Raw genomic sequence first — 23,010 nt, forward strand, 5'->3', positions numbered from 1 at the left:
GGAGAAAAAGTGGAGAAAAAGTGGAGAAAAAGTGGAGAAAAAGTGGAGAATAAATGGAGAAAAAGTGGAGAAAAAAAATGGAGAAAAAGTGGGGAAAAAGTGGAGAATAAGTGGAGAAAAAGTGGAGAAAAAGTGGAGAATAAGTGAAGAAAAAGTGGAGAAAAAGTGGAGAAAAAAATGGAGAAAAAGTGGAGAAAAAGTGGAGAATAAATGGGGAAAAAGTGGAGAAAAAGTGGAGAAAAAGTGGAGAAAAAGTGGAGAAAAAAATGGAGAAAAAGTGGAGAATAAATGGAGAAAAAGTGGAGAAAAAGTGGAGAAAAAAATGGAGAAAAAGTGGAGAAAAAGTGCAGAAAAAGTGGAGAATAAATGGAGAAAAAGTGGAGAAAAAAATGGAGAAAAAGTGGGGAAAAAGTGGAGAATAAGTGGAGAAAAAGTGGAGAAAAAGTGGAGAATAAGTGAAGAAAAAGTGGAGAAAAAGTGGAGAAAAAAATGGAGAAAAAGTGGAGAAAAAGTGGAGAATAAATGGGGAAAAAGTGGAGAAAAAGTGGAGAAAAAGTGGAGAAAAAGTGGAGAAAAAAATGGAGAAAAAGTGGAGAATAAATGGAGAAAAAGTGGAGAAAAAGTGGAGAAAAAAATGGAGAAAAAGTGGAGAAAAAGTGGAGAAAAAGTGGAGAAAAAGTGGAGAAAAAAATGGAGAAAAAGTGGTGAAAAAGTAGAGAATAAGTGGAGAAAAAGTGGAGAAAAAGTGGAGAATAAGTGGAGAATAAGTGGAGAAAAAGTGGAGAAAAAGTGGAGAAAAAGTGGAGAAAAAGTGGAGAAAAAAATGGAGAAAAAAATGGAGAAAAAGTGGAGAAAAAGTGGAGAATAAGTGGAGAAAAAGTGGAGAAAAAGTGGAGAATAAGTGGAGAAAAAGTGGAGAAAAAGTGGAGAAAAAGTGGAGAATAAGTGGAGAAAAAGTGGAGAAAAAGTGGAGAAAAAAATGGAGAAAAAGTGGAGAAAAAGTGGAGAATAAATGGGGAAAAAGTGGAGAAAAAGTGGAGAAAAAAATGGAGAAAAAGTGGAGAAAAAGTGGAGAATAAGTGGAGAAAAAGTGGAGAAAAAGTGGAGAAAAAAATGGAGAAAAAGTGGAGAATAAATGGAGAAAAAGTGCAGAAAAAGTGGAGAAAAAGTGGAGAATAAGTGGAGAATAAGTGGAGAATAAGTGGAGAAAAAGTGGAGAAAAAGTGGAGAAAAAGTGGAGAAAAAAATGGAGAAAAAGTGGAGAAAAAGTGGAGAATAAGTGGAGAAAAAGTGGAGAATAAGTGGAGAAAAAGTGGAGAAAAAGTGGAGAAAAAGTGGAGAAAAGGTGGAGAAAAAGTGGAGAAAAAGTGGAGAATAAGTGGAGAAAAGGTGGAGAAAAAGTGGAGAAAAAGTGGAGAATAAGTGGAGAAAAAGTGGAGAAAAAAAATGGAGAAAAAGTGGAGAAAAAGTGGAGAAAAAGTGGAGAAAAAAATGGAGAAAAAATGGAGAAAAAGTGGAGAAAAAGTGGAGAAAAAGTGGAGAAAAAGTGGAGAAAAAAATGGAGAAAAAGTGGAGAAAAAGTGGAGAATAAGTGGAGAAAAAGTGGAGAAAAAGTGGAGAAAAGGTGGAGAAAAAGTGGAGAAAAAAAATGGAGAAAAAGTGGAGAAAAAGTGGAGAAAAAGTGGAGAAAAAAATGGAGAAAAAGTGGAGAAAAAGTGGAGAAAAAGTGGAGAAAAGGTGGAGAAAAAATGGAGAAAAAGTGGAGAAAAAGTGGAGAAAAAGTGGAGAAAAAAATGGAGAAAAAGTGGAGAAAAAGTGGAGAAAAAGTGGAGAAAAAGTGGAGAAAAAAATGTAGAAAAAGTGGAGAAAAAATGGAGAAAAAGTGGAGAAAAAATGGAGAAAAAGTGGAGCACCCTTTGGTGCCTTTCATGTGGCACTAAGGGGTGCTTAGCTTTGTATTTAGCCAAAAAAATGAAAAAAAAAATGACGTAGGGTTACCCCTAGTTTTGTAGCCAGCTAGGGTAAAGCAGACGGCTGCAGCCTGCAGACCACAGCTGGCAACCTCACCTTGGCTGGTAATCCAAAACTGAGGGCACCCCACGCTGTTACTTTAAATTAAATAAATAATTAAAAAAAAAACACGTAGCGGTCCCCCAAAATTGGATTACCAGCCAAGGTAAAGCAGACAGCTGGGGCCTGATATTCTCAGACTAGGGAGGTCCATGGTTATTGGACTCTCCCCAGCCTAAAAATAGCAGGCCGCAGCCGCCCCAGAAGTGGCGCATCCATTAGATGCGCCAATCTTGGTGCTTCGCCCCAGCTCATCCCGCGCCCTGGTGCGGTGGCAAACGGGGTAATATATGGGGTTAATACCAGAAGTGTAATGTCACCTGGCATCAAGCCCTGGGGTTGGTGAGGTCAGGCGTCTATCAGATACCCGACATCACCAACCCAGTCAGTAATAAAAAAAAAATAGACGACAACCACATTTTTATTTGAAAAAACACTCCCCAAAACATTCCCTCTTTAACCAATTTATTAGAATGAAAAACAAATCCAGGTCTGGTGTAATCCAAGGGGTTGCCATGACGATCCACACTGTCCCAGTCAATGAAGAGCAGGATGTTCCCCATTGACTGGGAGAGCAATGCAGTGACCTGAGCTAACATCAATGGGTCAGCCCAGGTCACTGCAGGGCATGACAAGTGCTGCTGTCAGCGAGGTACATTACCTGCGCTGATCTCCAGCACACTGACAGCCCCTGTCACTGAGGTCAATGACCGGCGCCTTCACATCAAGTATCGCGAGAGGTCCGTGACGTCTCGGGTCGGAAGCGAGAGGTGATGTGACAAGCGGCGGCCATGGAGGACAGTGACAGTGCTGAGGTCGGGATGGCGGGACTTCATCACCGCAGGTAAGCCGAGCGGGACCATGTGTGTGTGTGTGTGTGTGTGTGTGTGTGTGTGTGTGTATGTATGTGTACATGCCGCGGGCAGGAGGGGGCGGAGTGAGCTGAGCGGGGAAGTGTGGGCTTCCTGCACGTAACTAAGATAAACATCGGGTTACTAACCAAAGCGCTTTGCTTGGATACCCGATGTTTATCTTGGTTACCAGCTTCTGGCAGGCTGCCAGCGATGGCTCCTGCACACTGTAGCTGTAAAAAGCCCTGCTTTTTGCTGCTAGAACCGTTCTCGAACGTATCTAGAACTATCGAGCTTTTGCAAAAAGCTCGAGTTCTAGTTCGATCTCGAATAGCCCCAAAAATCACTCGAGCTTAGAACTGGAGAACCTCGAACCACGAACCGCGCTCAACTCTATTCCTCACTTTCGCATCGGGTGGTAAGCAACAATGATGGTGTCAAGTTTGCACATTTCTGCCTGGACCTCTGCTTGATTGGCAGATATTGTGCACCTGTCCTAATAATCAGCATAAGACACATGCATGAAACCTACTAATCAAGAAAGTACATGATCAGTACTGCTCATGTACCCATGTAGCGGTGAGCAGTACCGGACAACTCTTTTATTGTTGGTCAGCAATCAAATAATATGTGTATATAGATGCTCTGAATCTTCCCCAATAGTATATATTGGGCAAGTGAAAGATCCAACATTTGGATTGAACATCACTGGTCTTTTTGTTCTCAAGTGACATATCTTCCTCGGTGGAGTCTGGCAGTCGTTTGCATCCCCCTTCCTATTCACAACAACTTTATGTTCACATATGCATTTTGGGTGATCAGGAGAGATTGTGTAGACTCAATGAGTGTTCTGCCACTAGCTATCTAAAGAGGTTTTTCAATTTTAGTCATCAGTTTAATGAAGTTTATGGCAATTGAGTGTGGACCTGGTTTTGTTAAGGCCAATATGGTGGCTAACATGACTGTCACATTGTGGATGGCTAATTTAACCAGTCATACACTTAGATATTTGTGACCATTTCATGACAATATCATCAGAACACATAAGGTACATGTAATCATGCGGCTGAGTATTCATGAGAGGAAATTAGAACAGATAGAAGTCTGTCAAATAAGTGTTCAGGCACCAGTTATCCAAGGTATATAGGCACCTTAAAGAGTAATTCCAAACTATAATTATCTTCTAACTTAAGAATGATCTGTTGAGAATCGAGCTCAACTCGAATTTCCTGGAATTTGTGGTTTCACACGAATTCAAGTAGTTTGCGATTTACTTTACAAGGTCTCAAAAAGAGATGCCTGGCCACCATTTTGGAGAACCATAAAGGGGCAGCAAATGGTAAAAAAAAATACCTCACCGCTCACCTCGCTGGCTTTCCCATCCGCTGCTTACTCAGTTCAGATCTCAAGTCCTCTTCTTACAGCCATCACGTGCTTCATCTGCCCTACACTTTAGACTAGAACTATGAGCAACGACTAGGTCTAGGGGTTCATTGCATTTTCACTGCTTATCTTAAGTGTTGAGCATAACAGGGAACATTCAATTTGTGGCAAAAAACTTCACTGTAAAACAAATTTCCTTTGAAAATCCATGTAAACTGAGGAATTTGAATTTAAAATGATCAGTTCACCACTACTCTTAACCATATGGTAGGCGATAACTTACTGATCTCTGGGGGTCCAACAACTGGGACCTTACATGATCCTAAGATTTGTGCTGTGGAATTAAGAAACCCCATTTTGAATAGAATTAAAGTCCCAGCTGTTAGAGCCCAAGCAATCATTAGATTATCCCCTATCAATTAGGAGATAAAGGGTTATTTCCTTAATATAAGGTTATGAAAGCTGAACAATAACAGAGCACCTCATGAATATTCATCACCGGCCACTATGGTAAGACCCAAAGATAAAATTCATGACCATTTTAGCGCACTTTACAGGAATTTATATAAAAAATTATATTCTCAGAACAGCATAAACTTCAAAATGTTTTTTAGAAATATTATTAAAATCTACTGTAAATTGCTTAGTAACAATGCCATTGTACAGAATGACTGGAAATACCTTTTATCTTCATTTTCTAATATTCGAAACAAATCTTTAAAATACTGTGGCACTCGGACAATTACTTCCTCTGAAGAATCAATTTCTTTCAGTTCAGGGTACATCTTGAAATCAATGACTTTCTTTAAGTAGGTTAACCAATCAAACTGTGAAAATACATGAACCATAATGAAATAGTTGTTTTCAAAAGAATTATATACATATTTCTTCATATGTATGAGACAGTGCGCCAGCTTATCTACCCTATGTAACAAATAATGGGAGGAGTTAGTTGATAGGGTAAGAGATAGTTCATTCTAGAAGAGTAAGTAGTGTGAAGATCTAGAAAGCGAACGTGATGGACGTATAGTTGGTTGGTCGTGAAGGTCGCATACTGTGGGTGGCTTGTGGCAGCAATGGAAGGAAAGGGGACTGGAGACAAGATGGCATGTAATGTTCATAAGATTTATTGACCAGTCAAACCCACATCCTCTAATTTTTAGTATAAAAAATTATTCCAAATATTTTCCAAAAGGCACACATCTAAGGGCATGTTTTATTATTGCATATGCGCCAGTTATTTATGTTTTACACCTTTTTGGCACCAAATTCATGTTTCTTATGTCTATTTTATATATGTAGGATGTCTAGATGTTTTTGACTGGTTCATCATTTGTGACTTTTCAAAAAAAAAAATGTGATTTTATGTGGTCCAGTGATTTTTGAGCAATTTTTTGTGACATTTGAAAAAGATGTGACTTTTTGTTCTAAAAGTCTCAAAAATGGTTAAAGAGACCATTTTTAACTTTGCGTAAAATTCATGAACCATGAGTGCTATAGTGGTGAATTTGGAACAAAATACGTCAGTAAAAACGTTAATTAAAAAATGAAAAGTGCCTTAAAAAATTATAATTCTGCCAGTATATAAAAATAGCCAGTTAGTAAAACACAGATGTGATACAAATTTTCCTCTTGTTGGCCAATATTAGTGAAAAATGTGCAAGCCTGATATTTCTTCAAAAAAAGTGAAATGGAGAAAAAAATTACTACCGTGTTTTTCCAAAAATAAGCCCTTTTCCAAAAATACAACCTAGCTGGTATTTTCAGCATTTTCGTTGTAAGGCTTAAATATAAGCCCTACCCCGAAAATAAGCCCTAGTCGCGGTTCAATAATGAAGTGTTCATGCAGCTAAAAAAGTTAAAGAACACTGCAGGACACTTCATTATAGAAAGCAGACAGCCCCGAAAAAGATAAGTAAGAAGAAAGAAGACCCAGCAATCGTACTCACCAGACGCTGAATGGGAGGACCTGCAGTGGAATGCACACCCACACACATTAGATCACACACCCACACACATTAGAACACACACCCACACACATTATATAGTGCACACAATCAGATCGCACGCACACACTGACACAAACATCAGATCACACACACAATCACACATCAGTAATACCGATTGCTTCTGACCGGCTTAGAATCCTGGCACACAGTGCATTGGAATGCATAGAGGACCTGAGGTGGAACACATTGATGCATTCCACTACCGAGTCCTCCATGTGTTCCACTGTAGGTCCTTGCGCTCCACTGCACTGCATCCCATCTTTCCCTGCTGGCTGGAAGCAATCCATATCACCATATGTGGGGAGTGCGTAAGTGAGTGTGTGTGCGATCTGATGTGTGATTGTGTGTATGATCTGATATGTGTGTGTGTGTGTGTGTGTATATGAGTATGAATGTGTGGGTGATCTGATGTATGTGAGTGTCAACCAGAACCAGGGGAGAACCGTGTGGAGCATACGTGCTGAGAGCAGCTGCTGAAGATTGCAAGAGGACCTGGGAGCCACGCAGATGTCTGGGGTCTGGTAAGTATGAGGGAAGGGGGGGGGTCTGCTCTTTTTGGGGGGGGTAAACTTACCCTAACTGTGTTTTCCTAAGAATAAGACCTACCCAAAATAAACCCAAGTGCTTTTATCGGGGCAAAAAATACAAGACAGTGTCTTACTTTTGGAAAAAATATGGTGGTAAGGTGATTATCCATTGCTGCATATAGTAGAAATCACAGTCTCCTTTGAAGCCTAGTCAAAGGCAGGGTTTCAAACTTGCGCTGTTATGACAAACATGGAGGTCCTCTGCAGACCCCCTACAGAGGCCAACAGCACATGGCAGTAACGTTGCTGCCATGCAACGTATGCCAACGTCATCTAGTGCATTTTTACTACTGCACACCAGTTTCGGTGGGGCGCCTCTACGCTTTCTAGATCTTCACTCCACTGACTCTTATAGAATGAGCCCACTCTTAGGGGTACTTTGCACGCTGCGACATCGCAGGCCGATGCTGCGATGCCGAGCGCGATAGTACCCGCCCCCGTCGCAGCAGCGATATCCTTGTAATAGCTGCCGTAGCGAACATTATCACTACGGCAGCTTCACATGGACTCACCTGTCCTGCGACCGTCGCTCTGACCGGCGACCCGCCTCCTTGTTAAGGGGGCGGGTCGTGTGGCGTCATAGCGACGTCACACGCTAAGCGGCCAATCAGAGCGGAGGGGCAGAGATGAGTGGGATGTAAACATCCCGCCCATCTCCTTCCTTCCGCATATTCTAAGGAAGCCGCAGTGACGCCGGTAGGAGATGTTCCTCGCTCCTGCGGCTTCACACACAGCGATGTGTGCTGCCGCAGGAGCGAGGAACAACATCGGACCGTCGCGTCAGCGTAATTATGGATTACGCTGACGCTGCAGCGATGATACGATTACGACGCTTTTGCGCTCGTTAATAGTATCATCGAGGCTTTATACACTACGATGCAGCTGCGATGTCGTAGTGTGCAAAGTACCCCTTACTCTATCAACTTCCTCCCCATTGTGAGGTAGTCCTAACATGCAACGTTTACCCTAAAATCCAATAACTTCCCATATAAAGTGCTATGTCCCACATTACCACATGCAATGCTTACTATACAATATATATCACATTGCACATTACATAGGAGCATATTACAACACATCACATTAAAATAATTCAAATGACACAATATTTACAAAAGAAGACATTATTTACATTACAACACAATGACCCGATTGGTCAAGAGTATGAACACGACCACAACAGTGCATTACTCTTATACAGTTAGGTCCAGAAATATTTGGACAGTGACACAATTTTCGCGAGTTGGGCTCTGCATGCCACCACATTGGATTTGAAATGAAATCTGTACAACAGAATTCAAGTGCAGATTGTAACGTTTAATTTGAAGGTTTGAACAAAAATATCTGATAGAAATTGTAGGAATTGTACACATTTCTTTACAAACACTCCACATTTTAGGAGGTCAAAAGTAATTGGACAAATAAACCAAACCCAAACAAAATATTTTTATTTTCAATATTTTGTTGCGAATCCTTTGGAGGCAATCACTGCCTTAAGTCTGGAACCCATGGACATCACCAAACGCTGGGTTTCCTCCTTCTTAATGCTTTGCCAGGCCTTTACAGCCGCAGCCTTCAGGTCTTGCTTGTTTGTGGGTCTTTCCGTCTTAAGTCTGGATTTGAGCAAGTGAAATCCATGCTCAATTGGGTTAAGATCTGGTGATTGACTTGGCCATTGCAGAATGTTCCACTTTTTTGCACTCATGAACTCCTGGGTAGCTTTGGCTGTATGCTTGGGGTCATTGTCCATCTGTACTATGAAGCGCCGTCCGATCAACTTTGCGGCATTTGGCTGAATCTGGGCTGAAATTATATCCCGGTACACTTCAGAATTCATCCGGCTACTCTTGTCTGCTGTTATGTCATCAATAAACACAAGTGACCCAGTGCCATTGAAAGCCATGCATGCCCATGCCATCACGTTGCCTCCACCATGTTTTACAGAGGATGTGGTGTACCTTGGATCATGTGCTGTTCCCTTTCTTCTCCAAACTTTTTTCTTCCCATCATTCTGGTACAGGTTGATCTTGGTCTCATCTGTCCATAGAATACTTTTCCAGAACTGAGCTGGCTTCATGAGGTGTTTTTCAGCAAATTTAACTCTGGCCTGTCTATTTTTGGAATTGATGAATGGTTTGCATCTAGATGTGAACCCTTTGTATTTACTTTCATGGAGTCTTCTCTTTACTGTTGACTTAGAGACAGATACACCTACTTCACTGAGAGTGTTCTGGACTTCAGTTGATGTTGTAAACGGGTTCTTCTTCACCAAAGAAAGTATGCGGCGATCATCCACCACTGTTGTCATCCGTGGACGCCCAGGCCTTTTTGAGTTCCCAAGCTCACCAGTCAATTCCTTTTTTCTCAGAATGTACCCGACTGTTGATTTTGCTACTCCAAGCATGTCTGCTATCTCTCTGATGGATTTTTTCTTTTTTTTCAGCCTCAGGATGTTCTGCTTCACCTCAATTGAGAGTTCCTTAGACCGCATGTTGTCTGGTCACAGCAACAGCCTCCAAATGCAAAACCACACACCTGTAATCAACCCCAGACCTTTTAACTACTTCATTGATTACAGGTTAACGAGGGAGACGCCTTCAGAGTTAATTGCAGCCCTTAGAGTCCCTTGTCCAATTACTTTTGGTCCCTTGAAAAAGAGGAGGCTATGCATTACAGAGCTATGATTCCTAAACCCTTTCTCCGATTTGGATGTGAAAACTCTCATATTGTAGCTGTGAGTGTGCACTTTCAGCCCATATTATATATATAATTGTATTTCTGAACATGTTTTTGTAAACAGTTAAAATAACAAAACTTGTGTCACTGTCCAAATATTTCTGGACCTAACTGTATATCATTTCTTATTCTTACTTATAACTTAATTTATGGATATCTACGGTTTGATTTCTTTGCCTGCATGGATTGGATGCGTTGTTACTGACAGCTGGTGAGAAAGTTATGTCAATAGCACCATAAGAAATATATTTACCTAGAAGATTGGTAATGTATTTAATCTTTATTTCACCTGATATATACTGTGTATATACAGTTAGGTCCAGAAATATTTGGACAGTGACACAAGTTTTGTTATTTTAGCTGTTTACAAAAACATGGTCAGAAATACAATTATAAATATAATATGGGCTGAAAGTGCACACTCCCAGCTGCAATATGAGAGTTTTCACATCCAAATTGGAGAAAGGGTTTAGGAATCATAGCTCTGTAATGCATAGCCTCCTCTTTTTCAAGGGACCAAAAGTAATTGGACAAGGGACTCTAAGGGCTGCAATTAACTCTGAAGGCGTCTCCCTCGTTAACCTGTAATCAATGAAGTAGTTAAAAGGTCTCGGGTTGATTACAGGTGTGTGGTTTTGCATTTGGAAGCTGTTGCTGTGACCAGACAACATGCGGTCTAAGGAACTCTCAATTGAGGTGAAGCAGAACATCCTGAGGCTGAAAAAAAAGAAAAAATCCATCAGAGAGACAGCAGACATGCTTGGAGAAGCAAAATCAACAGTCGGGTACATTCTGAGAAAAAAGGAATTGACTGGTGAGCTTGGGAACTCAAAAAGGCCTGGGCGTCCACGGATGACAACAGTGGTGGATGATCGCCGCATACTTTCTTTGGTGAAGAAGAACCCGTTCACAACATCAACTGAAGTCCAGAACACTCTCAGTGAAGTAGGTGTATCTGTCTCTAAGTCAACAGTAAAGAGAAGACTCCATGAAAGTAAATACAAAGGGTTCACATCTAGATGCAAACCATTCATCAATTCCAAAAATAGACAGGCCAGAGTTAAATTTGCTGAAAAACACCTCATGAAGCCAGCTCAGTTCTGGAAAAGTATTCTATGGACAGATGAGACCAAGATCAACCTGTACCAGAATGATGGGAAGAAAAAAGTTTGGAGAAGAAAGGGAACGGCACATGATCCAAGGCACACCACATCCTCTGTAAAACATGGTGGAGGCAACGTGATGGCATGGGCATGCATGGCTTTCAATGGCACTGGGTCACTTGTGTTTCTTGATGACATAACAGCAGACAAAAGTAGCCGGATGAATTCTGAAGTGTACCGGGATATAATTTCAGCCCAGATTCAGCCAAATGCCGCAAAGTTGATCGGACAGCGCTTCATAGTACAGATGGACAATGACCTCAAGCATACAGCCAAAGCTACCCAGGAGTTCATGAGTGCAAAAAAGTGAAACATTCTGCAATGGCCAAGTCAATCACCAGATCTTAACCCAATTGAGCATGCATTTCACTTGCTCAAATCCAGACTTAAGACGGAAAGACCCACAAACAAGCAAGACCTGAAGTATGCGGCTGTAAAGGCCTGGCAAAGCATTAAGAAGGAGGAAACCCAGCGTTTGGTGATGTCCATGGGTTCCAGACTGAAGGCAGTGATTGTCTCCAAAGGATTCGCAACAAAATATTGAAAATAAAAAATTTTTTTTGGGGTTTGGTTTATTTGTCCAATTACTTTTGACCTCCTAAAATGTGGAGTGTTTGTAAAGAAATGTGTACAATTCCTACAATTTCTATCAGATATTTTTGTTCAAACCTTCAAATTAAACGTTACAATCTGCACTTGAATTCTGTTGTAGAGGTTTCATTTCAAATCCAATGTGGTGGCATGCAGAGCCCAACTCGCGAAAATTGTGTCACTGTCCAAATATTTCTGGACCTAACTGTATATATATATATATATATATATATGTATATACATATATATATATATATATATGTATATATATATACACACCTTATTAAGGTAAGTAATGAAATTGGAAAACTCATTCTTCGTTGTTGTCCAAAATTACTGGGCCCCTCGGCAATCTAAGATTACAGTGCCTTGTGAAAGTATTCGGCCCCCTTGAATTTTTCGACCTTTTCCCACATTTCAGACTTCAAGCATAAAGATAAAAATGTAAATGTTATGGTGAAGAATCAACAACAAGTGGCACACAATTGTGAAGTGGAATGAAATTTATTGCTTATTTTAAACTTTTTAAAAAAGAATAACCTGAAAATGGGGTGTGCAATATTATTCGGCCCCTTTACTTTCAGTGCAGCAAATGTGACGCCCTGGCACCGCCAGGAGGTCACACAAAATAGGCCCCCGCACAACACCTTCCCTCCCAGGGTTAAACCTTGCCAACCAAATCCTAGTCACCCCCTTAGGGTAGGAAAGGCACACCAGTGGACGGGACCAGGTGGATGGAGAACGCCCATCTAGGTGTCTGGGAACCCAGGGCGGGAAAAGTGGAGTTGAGTTCAGCTAAGGCTGAAGTTCAGTCCAGTCGGAGTGGAGTCTGAGTGGAGTAGTTGAGGAGGAGAAAGTGAAGGCTGAGACAGAAGGAAAAGGCATCGGGGTTGGAGCCCCGGCGTACTGGCTAGGTGGCAGACGGTGGTCCATGTCTGTCGGAAGACGGGAAGACATCAGCCGGAGATCCAAGGTGGACCGGGGCAGGGTTGGAGCCCGCCGGTACTGACATCGGAGACCCGACCCGGAAATCGTGCACAGAGGGGGTACTTGGACCCTGAAGCCAGGGTCGGAACCAACGGCCTAGTTAATTAACCAATTGAGGGCTGGATTAGAGGTCCTGTCCCAACCAAAGTCCCAAAAGCAGACAACCACCCACAGAGAGGGATAGGGCATCCACCAGGGCCCGGTAGATCCCACGGGTCAGCGTCAGCGGGCACGGCTCCCAACAGAAGTATCGGGAGTGGACTCCCGTGTTCCACACCAGGAAGTCCACCACATCACAACACAGTGCAGAGGAAAGTGACACAGACCATCACCCCGGGTGAGGGACCAGAGTACACCCGTCCGCGGCGGCTGGCCACCAGCACCTTGGTTAACCATTGGACTAGTCTGATTTATTTAATCGTGAGTAAACTGAGACTCCCTGGTCTGACCAGGAGCGCCGGCCCTTGCCATCACCGTCCCCTGCACCGAGTCACCGGCCCTGGGGCAACCATCCCTACTCGTGAAGGGGTTAACAACCAGCCACCATCCCATCACCCCCGGGTTCCCCACAACCGCAGCGGTGGTGCCACACTTCACCACACACCGTGGGTGGCATCACAGACTGACTATGGCAAATCCCATACAAATACGTCCCCTTTCATTCGTAGTGTCTGCGTGACCCCCGGGTCTGGAGAACCCCTTGAGCCACACTGCGGATCCGAGCAGCCTGGCTGCTACTGACGTGGGGGCAGCACACAAACTCACTCCAGAAGTTCATTGAGGATCTCTGAATGATCCAATGTTGTCCTAAATGACTGATGATGATAATAAATATAAGCCACCTGTGTGCAATCTAGTCTCCGTATAAATGCACCTGCTCTATGATAGTGTTCTGTTTAAAGCACAGAGAGCATCATGAAGACTAAAAAAGACAACAGGCAGGTCCATCATACTATTGTCCAGAAGTTTAAAGCCAAATTTCGTTACAAAAAGATTTCCACAACTTTAAAACATCCCAAGAAGAACTGTGCAAGCGATTATATTGAAATGGAAGGAGTATCATACCACTGCAAATCTACCAAGACCCAGCCGTCCCTCAAAAATGTAATCTCAAAAAAGGAAAAGACTGATTAGAGATGCAGCCAAGAGGCCCATGACCACTCTGGATGAACTGCAGAGATCCACAGCTGAAGTGGGAGAGTCTGTCCATAGAACAACAAGAAGTCGTACACTGCACAAATCTGGCCTTTATGGAAGAGTGGCAAGAAGAAAGCCATTTCTCAAAGATATCCATAAAAAGTGTTGTTTAAAGTTTGTCACAAGCCACCCGGGAGACACACCAAACATGTGGAAGAAGGTGCTCTGGTCAGATGAAATCAAAATCAAACTTTTTGGGCACAATGCCAAACAATATGTTTGGCGTAAAAGCAACACAGCTCATCACCCTGAACACACCATCCCCACTGTCAAACATGGTGGTGGCAGCATTATGGTTTGGGCCTGCTTTTCTTCAGCAGGGACAGGGAAGATGGTTAAAATTGATGGGAAGATGGATGGAGCCAAATACAGGACCATTCTTGAAGAAAACCTGTTGGAGTCTGCAAAAGACCTGAAACTGGGACGGAGATTTGTCTTTCAACAAAACAATGATCCGAAACATAAAGCAAAATCTACAATGGAATGGTTCACAACTAAACGTATCCAGGTGTTAAAATGGCCAAGTCAAAGTCCAGACCTGAATCCAATCGAGAATCTGTGGAAAGAGCTGAAAACTGCTGTTCACAAACGCTCTCCGTCCAACCTCACTCAGGTCGAGCTATTTGCTAAGGAAAAATGGGCAAGAATTTCAGTCTCTCGATGTGCAAAACTGATAGAGACATACCCCAAGCCACTTGCAGTTGTAATTGCAGCAAAAGGTGGCACTACAAAGTATTACCTTAAAGGGGGCCGAATAATATTGCACGCCCCAATTTGCAGTTTATTATTTTTTATAAAAGTTTAAAATAAGCAATAAATATCGTTCCACTTCACAATTGTGTCCCACTTGTTGATTCTTCACCATAACATTACATTTTTTATCTTTATGTTTGAAGCCTGAAATGTGGGAAAAGGTTGAAAAATTCAATGGAGGCAAAAACTTTCGCAAGGCACTGTAAATGACCGCAGTGACCTAAAGGTGTATAATATATAATCGAGTTGCAACCATCTGTCCTTACTCATATGCTTTTTTCTATTTAATACTCTGAATTCTTTTAAATCCACTAGAATGCACACTATAGCTGTGGATAAAGAAGAGTGATGATGCGCCATTAAGGTAAAAAAACAGATGATGCGATACGCAGCACAAAATGGATGTAGCTTGTTGCACCTCCTGCCTTGTGTGGCTTTGTTGTTGTAATATCACCAGTTAAATATAAGTAGAATATAATTCACAGAAGATTGACGAGTGCCATGTTATATTTCTATAGGAAGGAACGTGCAATATATCAATAGGACTATGAACAATTAGATGTGCAACATTGAATGACTATTAGGTTTTAATCCAGAAGGAGAAATCACTTACCTGGGGGATCGTAGTGCTCAGCTCCGAGATGTTCATCTTATTATACATTGACTCACTAGTTCTGTTGTCATGAGGTACAATAATCTAGAAAAAAAGAAAAAGGTAACATTTTTCAATTTTTTAACAAATTCTGAAAAATAAACTTTTAAATGGTAATCTGGTAATCTTTAAAATGACAGTAACCTGTCATGTAGCAAATAACAATAAAGGCTAAATATATTAAATAACTATTGAAACAAAGCGAAAATTAAATATCCCTTAACAAAATCTACAAGTCAAGATAAATAATCTATAATCTTAGTATTTAATGAGAAATATTAGGTGTAAATGAAGAACATATTCTTTGGATTACTATATGGTAGCCTGATATTAATAGATTTGCCTGTAGCCCCCTGAGGCAGAATGACAGTAAAGAGGTAAACTCCTTTTTGCATCCTTGCTCTGCTCTAAGTCTTGTTTTACATGGCTGCCTATTGTTTTTAAATTCTAATGCTAGAATTTACTATGTAGAAGCACTTGTACAGTTGTAATTACTAAGGGTCGGGGATCCAGCAATTGTGCTCTTGGCGATTAAATTACCATCAGTTACCTGACAGAAGGTGATATTCGAGCTCACAACCGTTGCGATATATGAGAACATTTGCAAATAATTCTAAGGACTATGAGATAGATCTATAGGATTTATGGTAACATTTTAATTGCTAGGGCAGGTATGCTTTTCATGTATTGTACTGAAAGTGTAATAAATTAAGCATTAATTGCTAATTTCAGCATTTCTCTTGGTACAAGTGAGCATGGCGTACAAGGAAAATCAATTAGAGCAACTCGGGTCTAATCTTTTTCCTCACAGCCAAATAACCCATTTGAACCTGTCTGTTCTTAAGCTGTTATTTCAATGCTATTGTTTCCAGTATCAAAATTATTTTACATATACCGCTTTAGAGAACCTCCCCCATCAATGTTCATGGTCTGCCAGAGATGCCATCAATCTCTGTAGGAGGATATCATTGTCAACAAGTATTGGAAAATATTTTTTTAGACAAGATTTGTCTACTAAAGTCATAATATTTATATGAAAGGGGTTCTCTAAGATGAAAAGCTAGGCTCCACAATGGCTCCAATGCAGGACCCGAAAGGCATGACGTCCTATTTTTTGGTCACCTAATGTGTGATTAGCTGTGGTAGTTCAGTGAGTGAGCAGGGCTTCATGAGTTGCACAATCACATTCCACTAGCTGGTCTCAGGATTAGTCACCAAATAGTGTCATTACTTGAAGCCAAGAACATGGGAGCAAACTGTGCTGATAAAAGTTATTTAACCAACAAAATTTTAGGCCATTACCTGGATTTTAGGCTATTGCTTGCAATTTCAGGAAAATTTGACCCACAATGGACAATCCATAGTTAAAGGCAGCCTGGCAACACCAAGAATCAAATTAAACCACTTATCAAATGAAACCACTCATACCTGTCATACCCAAATATTTCACTACTTTGCGCTACACTAAAGTATTCCCTTTTTTTAAAATTGTTCCAGAAAATCAAGCATTTCTCCCAGAAAATTATTGCAATTACATTTTGTTATAAACATGTTTATTTCCTTTGTGTGTATTGGAACAACACAAAAAAAACAGTGGGAAAAAAAGCAAATTGTACACAAAACGCCACAAATGGGCCAGACATAATTGTTGGCCCCCTCAACTTAATATTTGGTTGCACACCCTTTGGAATAAATAACTGCAATCAATCGCTTCCACCAATACCCATCAACAAGCTTCTTCCACCTCTCAACTGGAATTTTGGACCACTTTTCTTTTGCAAACTGCTCCAGGTCTCTCATATTTGAAGGGTGCTTTCTTCCAAGAGCAATTTTAAGATCTCTCCACAAGTGTTCAATAGGATTTAGATCTGGACTCATTGCTGGCCACTTCAGAACTTCCCAGCTCTTTGTATCTTAATTGCTCTTTGTGTCTCATCTGTGGAGACATGAGGGTCAGTGAGTGCTCTTGTCTGCTGGCCTGGCTGTCTTTACAAAGACTGCACAAACCACAACGCATCCCACTGAACACTTTCACTCCTTCCCGTGGGCAAAACACTACAAGCAACAGAGTCTCAATCTTCCTCTGGCCCGCCATAGGTTAGAAGTTTTAAGACTTTGGGTTTTGCCGGGCCAACTGTTTCAGTCCAGTAGCACCCCACTTTTGGCAGGCACCCACTCAAATGAGATAGCAGCAAGCTTAAGAAGCTGACCAGGTACACCAAGATATGTAGCCAGGCGACCGAGTTTGTCCGAACTTGGATTCTCCAAGTAAATTGTTGAGCAAAAATCCTGTAGAATGGATCTTGAAGCAATTTTGTGATTTTGTGAGCTGGAATCATAGCACCTCGGATGGGTTCATGTGGAATTGCTCACTGGTGACAGAAGCAATGCCCTTTTATACATCTCAGTTCTCAATTCAGGGTATTGGGTCTTACAGTTTTGGTTGAAGCTGGCTGCTCTCTCATTGGTTGCTAGTTCAATCCAACTGAATAATTTTCCTCTGAACTATGTAGTCAGAAGTGCTGAGGCAAGCCACATTTACAGACAATGACAATAGGGCACCGATCAGTCTGACAAGATACAATGGCTAACTTCTCTTGATTTAACAAACAAATGAAACATACGTTTGGCCTAATTAAGAGCAGTTCAACCCCCCACACAAGTGGCCAAATGCTGAGTCATTCATTTCTTGAGGCTTCTTGAAGTATATTTTGTGTCATCAGCCTGCTGGAAGACCTGGGACGCAAACTCAACTTTCTGACACTGGGCACTACACTGCAACCTAAAATCCTTTGATAAACTCCAGATTTCATGATGTCGCAGCAAAATAAACCCATAACATTATTTAATATTCTGAGTAAAAATATAAACGCAACACTTTTGCTTCCGTTTTTCATGAGCTAAACGCAAAGATCTAATGCGAGCGTCACACAAGACGATCTATCGTGCAATGCATCATCGGAGTCACGGTTTTTGTGATGCACATCCGGCATCGTTTGCAACGTCGTCCCGTGTGACACCTACGAGCGACGCAAAACGTTTGCAAATCGTGTGCAAATCGTTTATCTGTCACACGTCGCTCATTTTTAAAAAATCGTTTATTTTTCTTTGCGCTGGTTGTTCATCGTACTCGGGGTAGCACACATCGCTCCGTGTGACACCCCAGGAACGATGAACACAGCTTACCTGCGTCCTGCAGCACCCGCCAGCTATGCGGAAGGAAGGAAGTGGGCGGGATGTTACGTCCCGCTCATCTCCGCCCCTCCGCTTCTATTGGCCGGCGGCTGTGTGACGTCGCTGTGACGCCGAACGTCCCTCCCCCTTCAGGAAGTGGATGTTCGCCACCCACAGCGAGGTCGCTCAGCAGGTAAGTACGTGTGACGGCGGTTTAACGACTTTGTGCGACACAGGCAGCGATTTGCCTGTGATGCACAAACGACGGAGGCAGATACGATCGCTCGTGCGATCGCACGATAGATCGTACCGTGTGACGCCTTCATAAGACTTTTTCTATGTACACAAAAGGCATTTTGCGCTCAAATATTGTTCCCTAACTTATCTAAATCTGTATTACTGAGCACTTCTCCTTTTATAGATAATCCATCCACCTCACAGGTGTGGCATATCAAGATACTGATTAGACAGCATGATTATTGCACAGGTCTGCCTTAAGCCTGCTTTACACGTTGCAATTTCGCATACGATAGAGTATGCGATTTGCAACGCCCCCATCGTATGTGTGGCATGTTCAATTTGTGGAACATGCCGCACAAACGATTAACTCCTGTCACACGTACTTACCCGTCCATACAACCTCGATGTGGGCGGCGAACGTCCTCTTCCTGGAGTGGGAGGGACGTTCGGCATCACATCGACGTCACACGGCAGCCGGCCAATAGAAGCGGAGGGGCGGAGCTGAGTGGGACGTAAACATCCCGCCCACCTCCTTCCTTCCGCATTGTGGTCCGGGAGCCACAGGAGGCAGGTAAGATCTGTTCATCGCTCCCGGGGTGTCACACACTGCGATCTGTGCTACCCCGGGTACGATGAACAATCTGACGTGCAATTCTAGAGATAGGTACGATGTGTATGCGATGAACGTTTTAACGTTCAATCGCAATCGCACGTACCTGTCACACACTGCAATGTACTTACGATGCCGGATGTGCGTCACTTATGACGTGACCCCGCCGACACATTGTAAGATACATTGCAGCGTGTAAAGCAGGCTTTAGGCTGGCCACAATAAAAGGCCACTTTTCTATATAAATGAATAAGTGATTTCATTTGAGTTTTGGGAGTGACAGAGTCTCTTTAAAAAAAGGAAAAAAGAAAAACAGCTGCAAAAAAAACAAGAGCAGAAAGAATATTCACCCCTTTTTTCCCTACAATTTTAGGCAGATGCTCCAGTCTTTTATTTACTGCAAAGATATCAAAGATATCTGATTGTGGCCAACTGGTATATGATCTGTTATTTATCAACAATGAGCTGATCATGTACACGATCTTCACGAAGTGTCATGCTCTACAACCATGAACTCTACAACCATGTATTATTTGTCTATATGGCCAAATGAAGGACATGACTGGGCACTGAATCCAAAATGGTAAATAAAACATTAGAATTTAGCAAAGAAGGGAGACACTATGTTATCACAGAATTGGGCTCATATAGGTCAGTTTATCACCTCCGTCCAACACATTCTAATTACAGTCCAGCTGGAATATTCATAATAGAAGTGCATGATTATTTTGATTTTAAAATGCACTATTACATTTGGAAATGCATCATTTTCTCTTATCTTAACACATTATATGTGGAGCTGTGACTTCAACATGATTTTCTCCTGAAGCATGAAAGCTCAGGGTAATTGGGAATTACTTTTACAACTATAAGCAGAACATAAGAACGCACTTACAGGCATATAATGTATGATTTAATTCCGGTGACGGAGGAGATACACTTAGCCCAATCCATTTTTCCTGAATGACCTCTAAGTAATGTCTTTTTCCAGTGTCCTCAGCAGAATAGCTTTTCACATTGAATCAGCATCTTCCAGAATGTGTCTTAATGACTTTTAAACCCAGTTAATAAAATATGGAAGAGTTTTGCTGGGGTATTGGAGAATGATTATTATTATTTAAAAAGAGATTAGCAATCGTAATGTGCATTATGACAATTACAATTTAATAAGATGGCAAATGATGGAATAACAATGGCTGGCAAAGCGCCTCTGTGGTCGGGAAAAGAGCAATGAGACAAATCAACATCGGTATATAGTTTGTGTGGGTTTGTATGGATGCCAGCAGCAAGACATGGAAGTAGGACGATGCTTGTCCAGGAAGTAACTACCAGTTGCAAAATTTAACTCCAGGTTAAACAAATTACTTAGCACGAAAGACAAAAAGCTAAATGCTTGTTCTAGCAATAGTAGACACAAGGGAAAAGTGGGATTGCCTCCATACATTGTTATCATATCCTGCAGTCTTAAGGCCCTGTCACACACAACGACTTACCAGCGATCCGGAAAACGATGCGACCTGATAGGGATCGCTAGAAAGTCGAAGGGAGGTCGCTGGTGAGATGTCACACAGTCAGACCTTAGCAACGATGCAGGAACGATACAGGTCGCAGTAGCGACTTGTATAACGATCTCAGCAGTCACTGTGACCCTGTCACACAGTGTCAAACACAGCGATGTGTCCTGCTCAGCAGGACATCGCCTTTGAAGAAAATGGCCTGGACCATTCTGCAACGACTAGCGATCTCACAGCAGGGCCCTGATCTTTGGTAGGTGTCACACATAACGAGATCGCTACTGCGTCACGGAAACCGTTACTCAGCAGCGATCTCGCTAGCGATCTTGTTATGTGTGACGTTACCTTTAGGTTAGATTTGAAGGCAATGATTTAACCTGTGATAGGACACTGCTGCCTAATCCTAGCTCCAAACCGTGGTGGCTACAGGGAAGAACTTAACGAAGCTTGACGATGTTGACCTCCTGAATGTGGGTTATTGACGTCTTCACACATCTGACTAAAGGGCCCGTTACACACTACGATATACCTAATGATATGTCGTCGGGGTCACTTCGTTAGAGACAATTATCCGGCATCGTTTGACATATCGTAGCGTGTGACAGCTACGAGCGACTGTGAACGAGCAAAAATACTCACCTTATCTTTGCTCGTTGACACGTCGCTCATTTTCCAAAAAAATCGATCGTCCTTCTGCGCGCCGGTTGTTCATCGTTCCCGAGGCAGCACACATCGCTCCGTGTAACACCCAGGGAACGATGAACTGCAGCTTACCTGCGGCCGCCGGCAATGCAAAAGGAAGGAGGTAGGTGGGATGTTACGTCCCGCTCACCTCTGCCCCTCCGCTTCTATTGGTCAGTCGCTGTGTGAGGTCGCTGTGACACCGAACGTCTCTCCCCCTTCAGGAAGAGAATGTTCGCCGCCCACAGCGAGGTCGTTCGGGAGTAAGTACGTGTGACGGGGGGTTACCGATTTTGTGTGACACGGGCAACAAATTGCCCGTAACGCACAAATGATTGAGGCGGGTGCGATCGCACATGCGAACGCATGATCAATCGACGCGTGTAACGGGCCCTTAAGGGACAAATGGATCCAAAACAATGTTTGTAAGTAAAGTATAAAATTAGTTTGAGCTGAACTGGTGGGTTTTTTCATTGTTCTCCCTGGTGTATGTTTTCCAATGAGGGGACTGCAACCACTGTTTTAGCTTATAAGACTCCATCAACCTTCACCTACCTTTGGGATTAACAGAGATTTAATTGGATCAAACTGACTGAATAAATATACTAAGACAGATAGAGGGATAGATAATAGATAGATAGATAGATAGATAGAGGGATAGATAATAGATAGATAGATCGATAGATAGATAGATAGATAGATAGAGGGATAGATAATAGATAGATAGATAGAGGGATAGATAATAGATAGATAGATCGATAGATAGATAGATAGAGGGATAGATAGATAATAGATAGATAGATCGATAGATAGATAGATAGAGGGATAGATAATAGATAGATAGATAGATAGATAGATAGATAGATGAAAAAAAGAAGCCAGCACTCCAAAGTAAACAAAAGCATGTGGACTTTGTTAGCCCATGTGGCAATGTTTCGGTTCATAAAGGTTTTGTTTCAACTGAGACATTTCCACATGGGCTAACAAAGTCCACATTTTTTTTTTTTTTTATTTTGGAGTATTTATTGCCATTGGATAAAGCTTTCTTGGAGGGCTTTGCACCCACTATACTGTGCATTTTTGTGCTGTTCCAGTCTTTTATTTTCTAGATAAATAGATAGCCACATCGCCAGACAGATAAACAGCCAGACAGCCAGACAGAAAGACAAACAGACAGCCAGATAGATGATGGATAGATAGATAGATTACTTACAGATAGATAGAGATGAATAGATAGATAGATACAATAGATAAATAAAAAGATAGACAAATAAATGATAGACGAAGATAGAAAATAGATACATACAGCAGATAAATAGACAGATAGATGATAGATGGATAGAGAGATAGACAGACAGACAGATTTTCCCATTACTGATATAGGAGATGACATAAAGTTCAATGGAGGACTGTAGGGGTATGTGCACACGTTACACATTTGCTGGAAACATTTCTACACCAAAACAATGCAGTTTACATAAGAAAAACGAATCAGCTTTCTGAAATGTCATTGCTATTTTTTTCCTTGGAAATTTGAAGCAGGTTCAAATCTGCAACATGTCAATTTTTCAGCGTTTTTCCAGCACTTTTCATCTATTTAAATTAGTATCAGAGAATTTGTTGAAGAAACACCCGTACCTACACCCAGAAAATATGGCAAAAAATATACTGCTCAAAAAAATACACTTAAGGGAACACTTAAAACAAGAATTTTGTATTTTGGTGTTCCCTTTATTTTTTGGACCAGTTTATATAACTAGATTCAAAATTGAACATTAGGGTGGGGGTTAAAGGAACAATAAGACCATTTGG

General features: G+C 41.7%; 1 protein-coding gene across 1 annotated transcript in view; it reads right to left on the reverse strand.

Annotated features, from left to right (window-relative positions):
- PHEX (phosphate regulating endopeptidase X-linked) overlaps positions 1-23,010 on the reverse strand; it is a 323,898-nt gene that overhangs the window by 151,257 nt on the left and 149,631 nt on the right. The window contains exons 8-9 of the mRNA XM_075335407.1: positions 14,941-15,024; positions 4,986-5,131 (exon numbers count right to left, since the gene is read on the reverse strand). Coding sequence (XP_075191522.1) covers positions 4,986-5,131; positions 14,941-15,024 — 230 coding nt within the window. The remainder of the gene's footprint in view (positions 1-4,985; positions 5,132-14,940; positions 15,025-23,010) is intronic.

Source organism: Anomaloglossus baeobatrachus, chromosome 2 (assembly GCF_048569485.1).
Source record: "Anomaloglossus baeobatrachus isolate aAnoBae1 chromosome 2, aAnoBae1.hap1, whole genome shotgun sequence".
NCBI classification, from domain to species: domain Eukaryota; kingdom Metazoa; phylum Chordata; class Amphibia; order Anura; family Aromobatidae; genus Anomaloglossus; species Anomaloglossus baeobatrachus.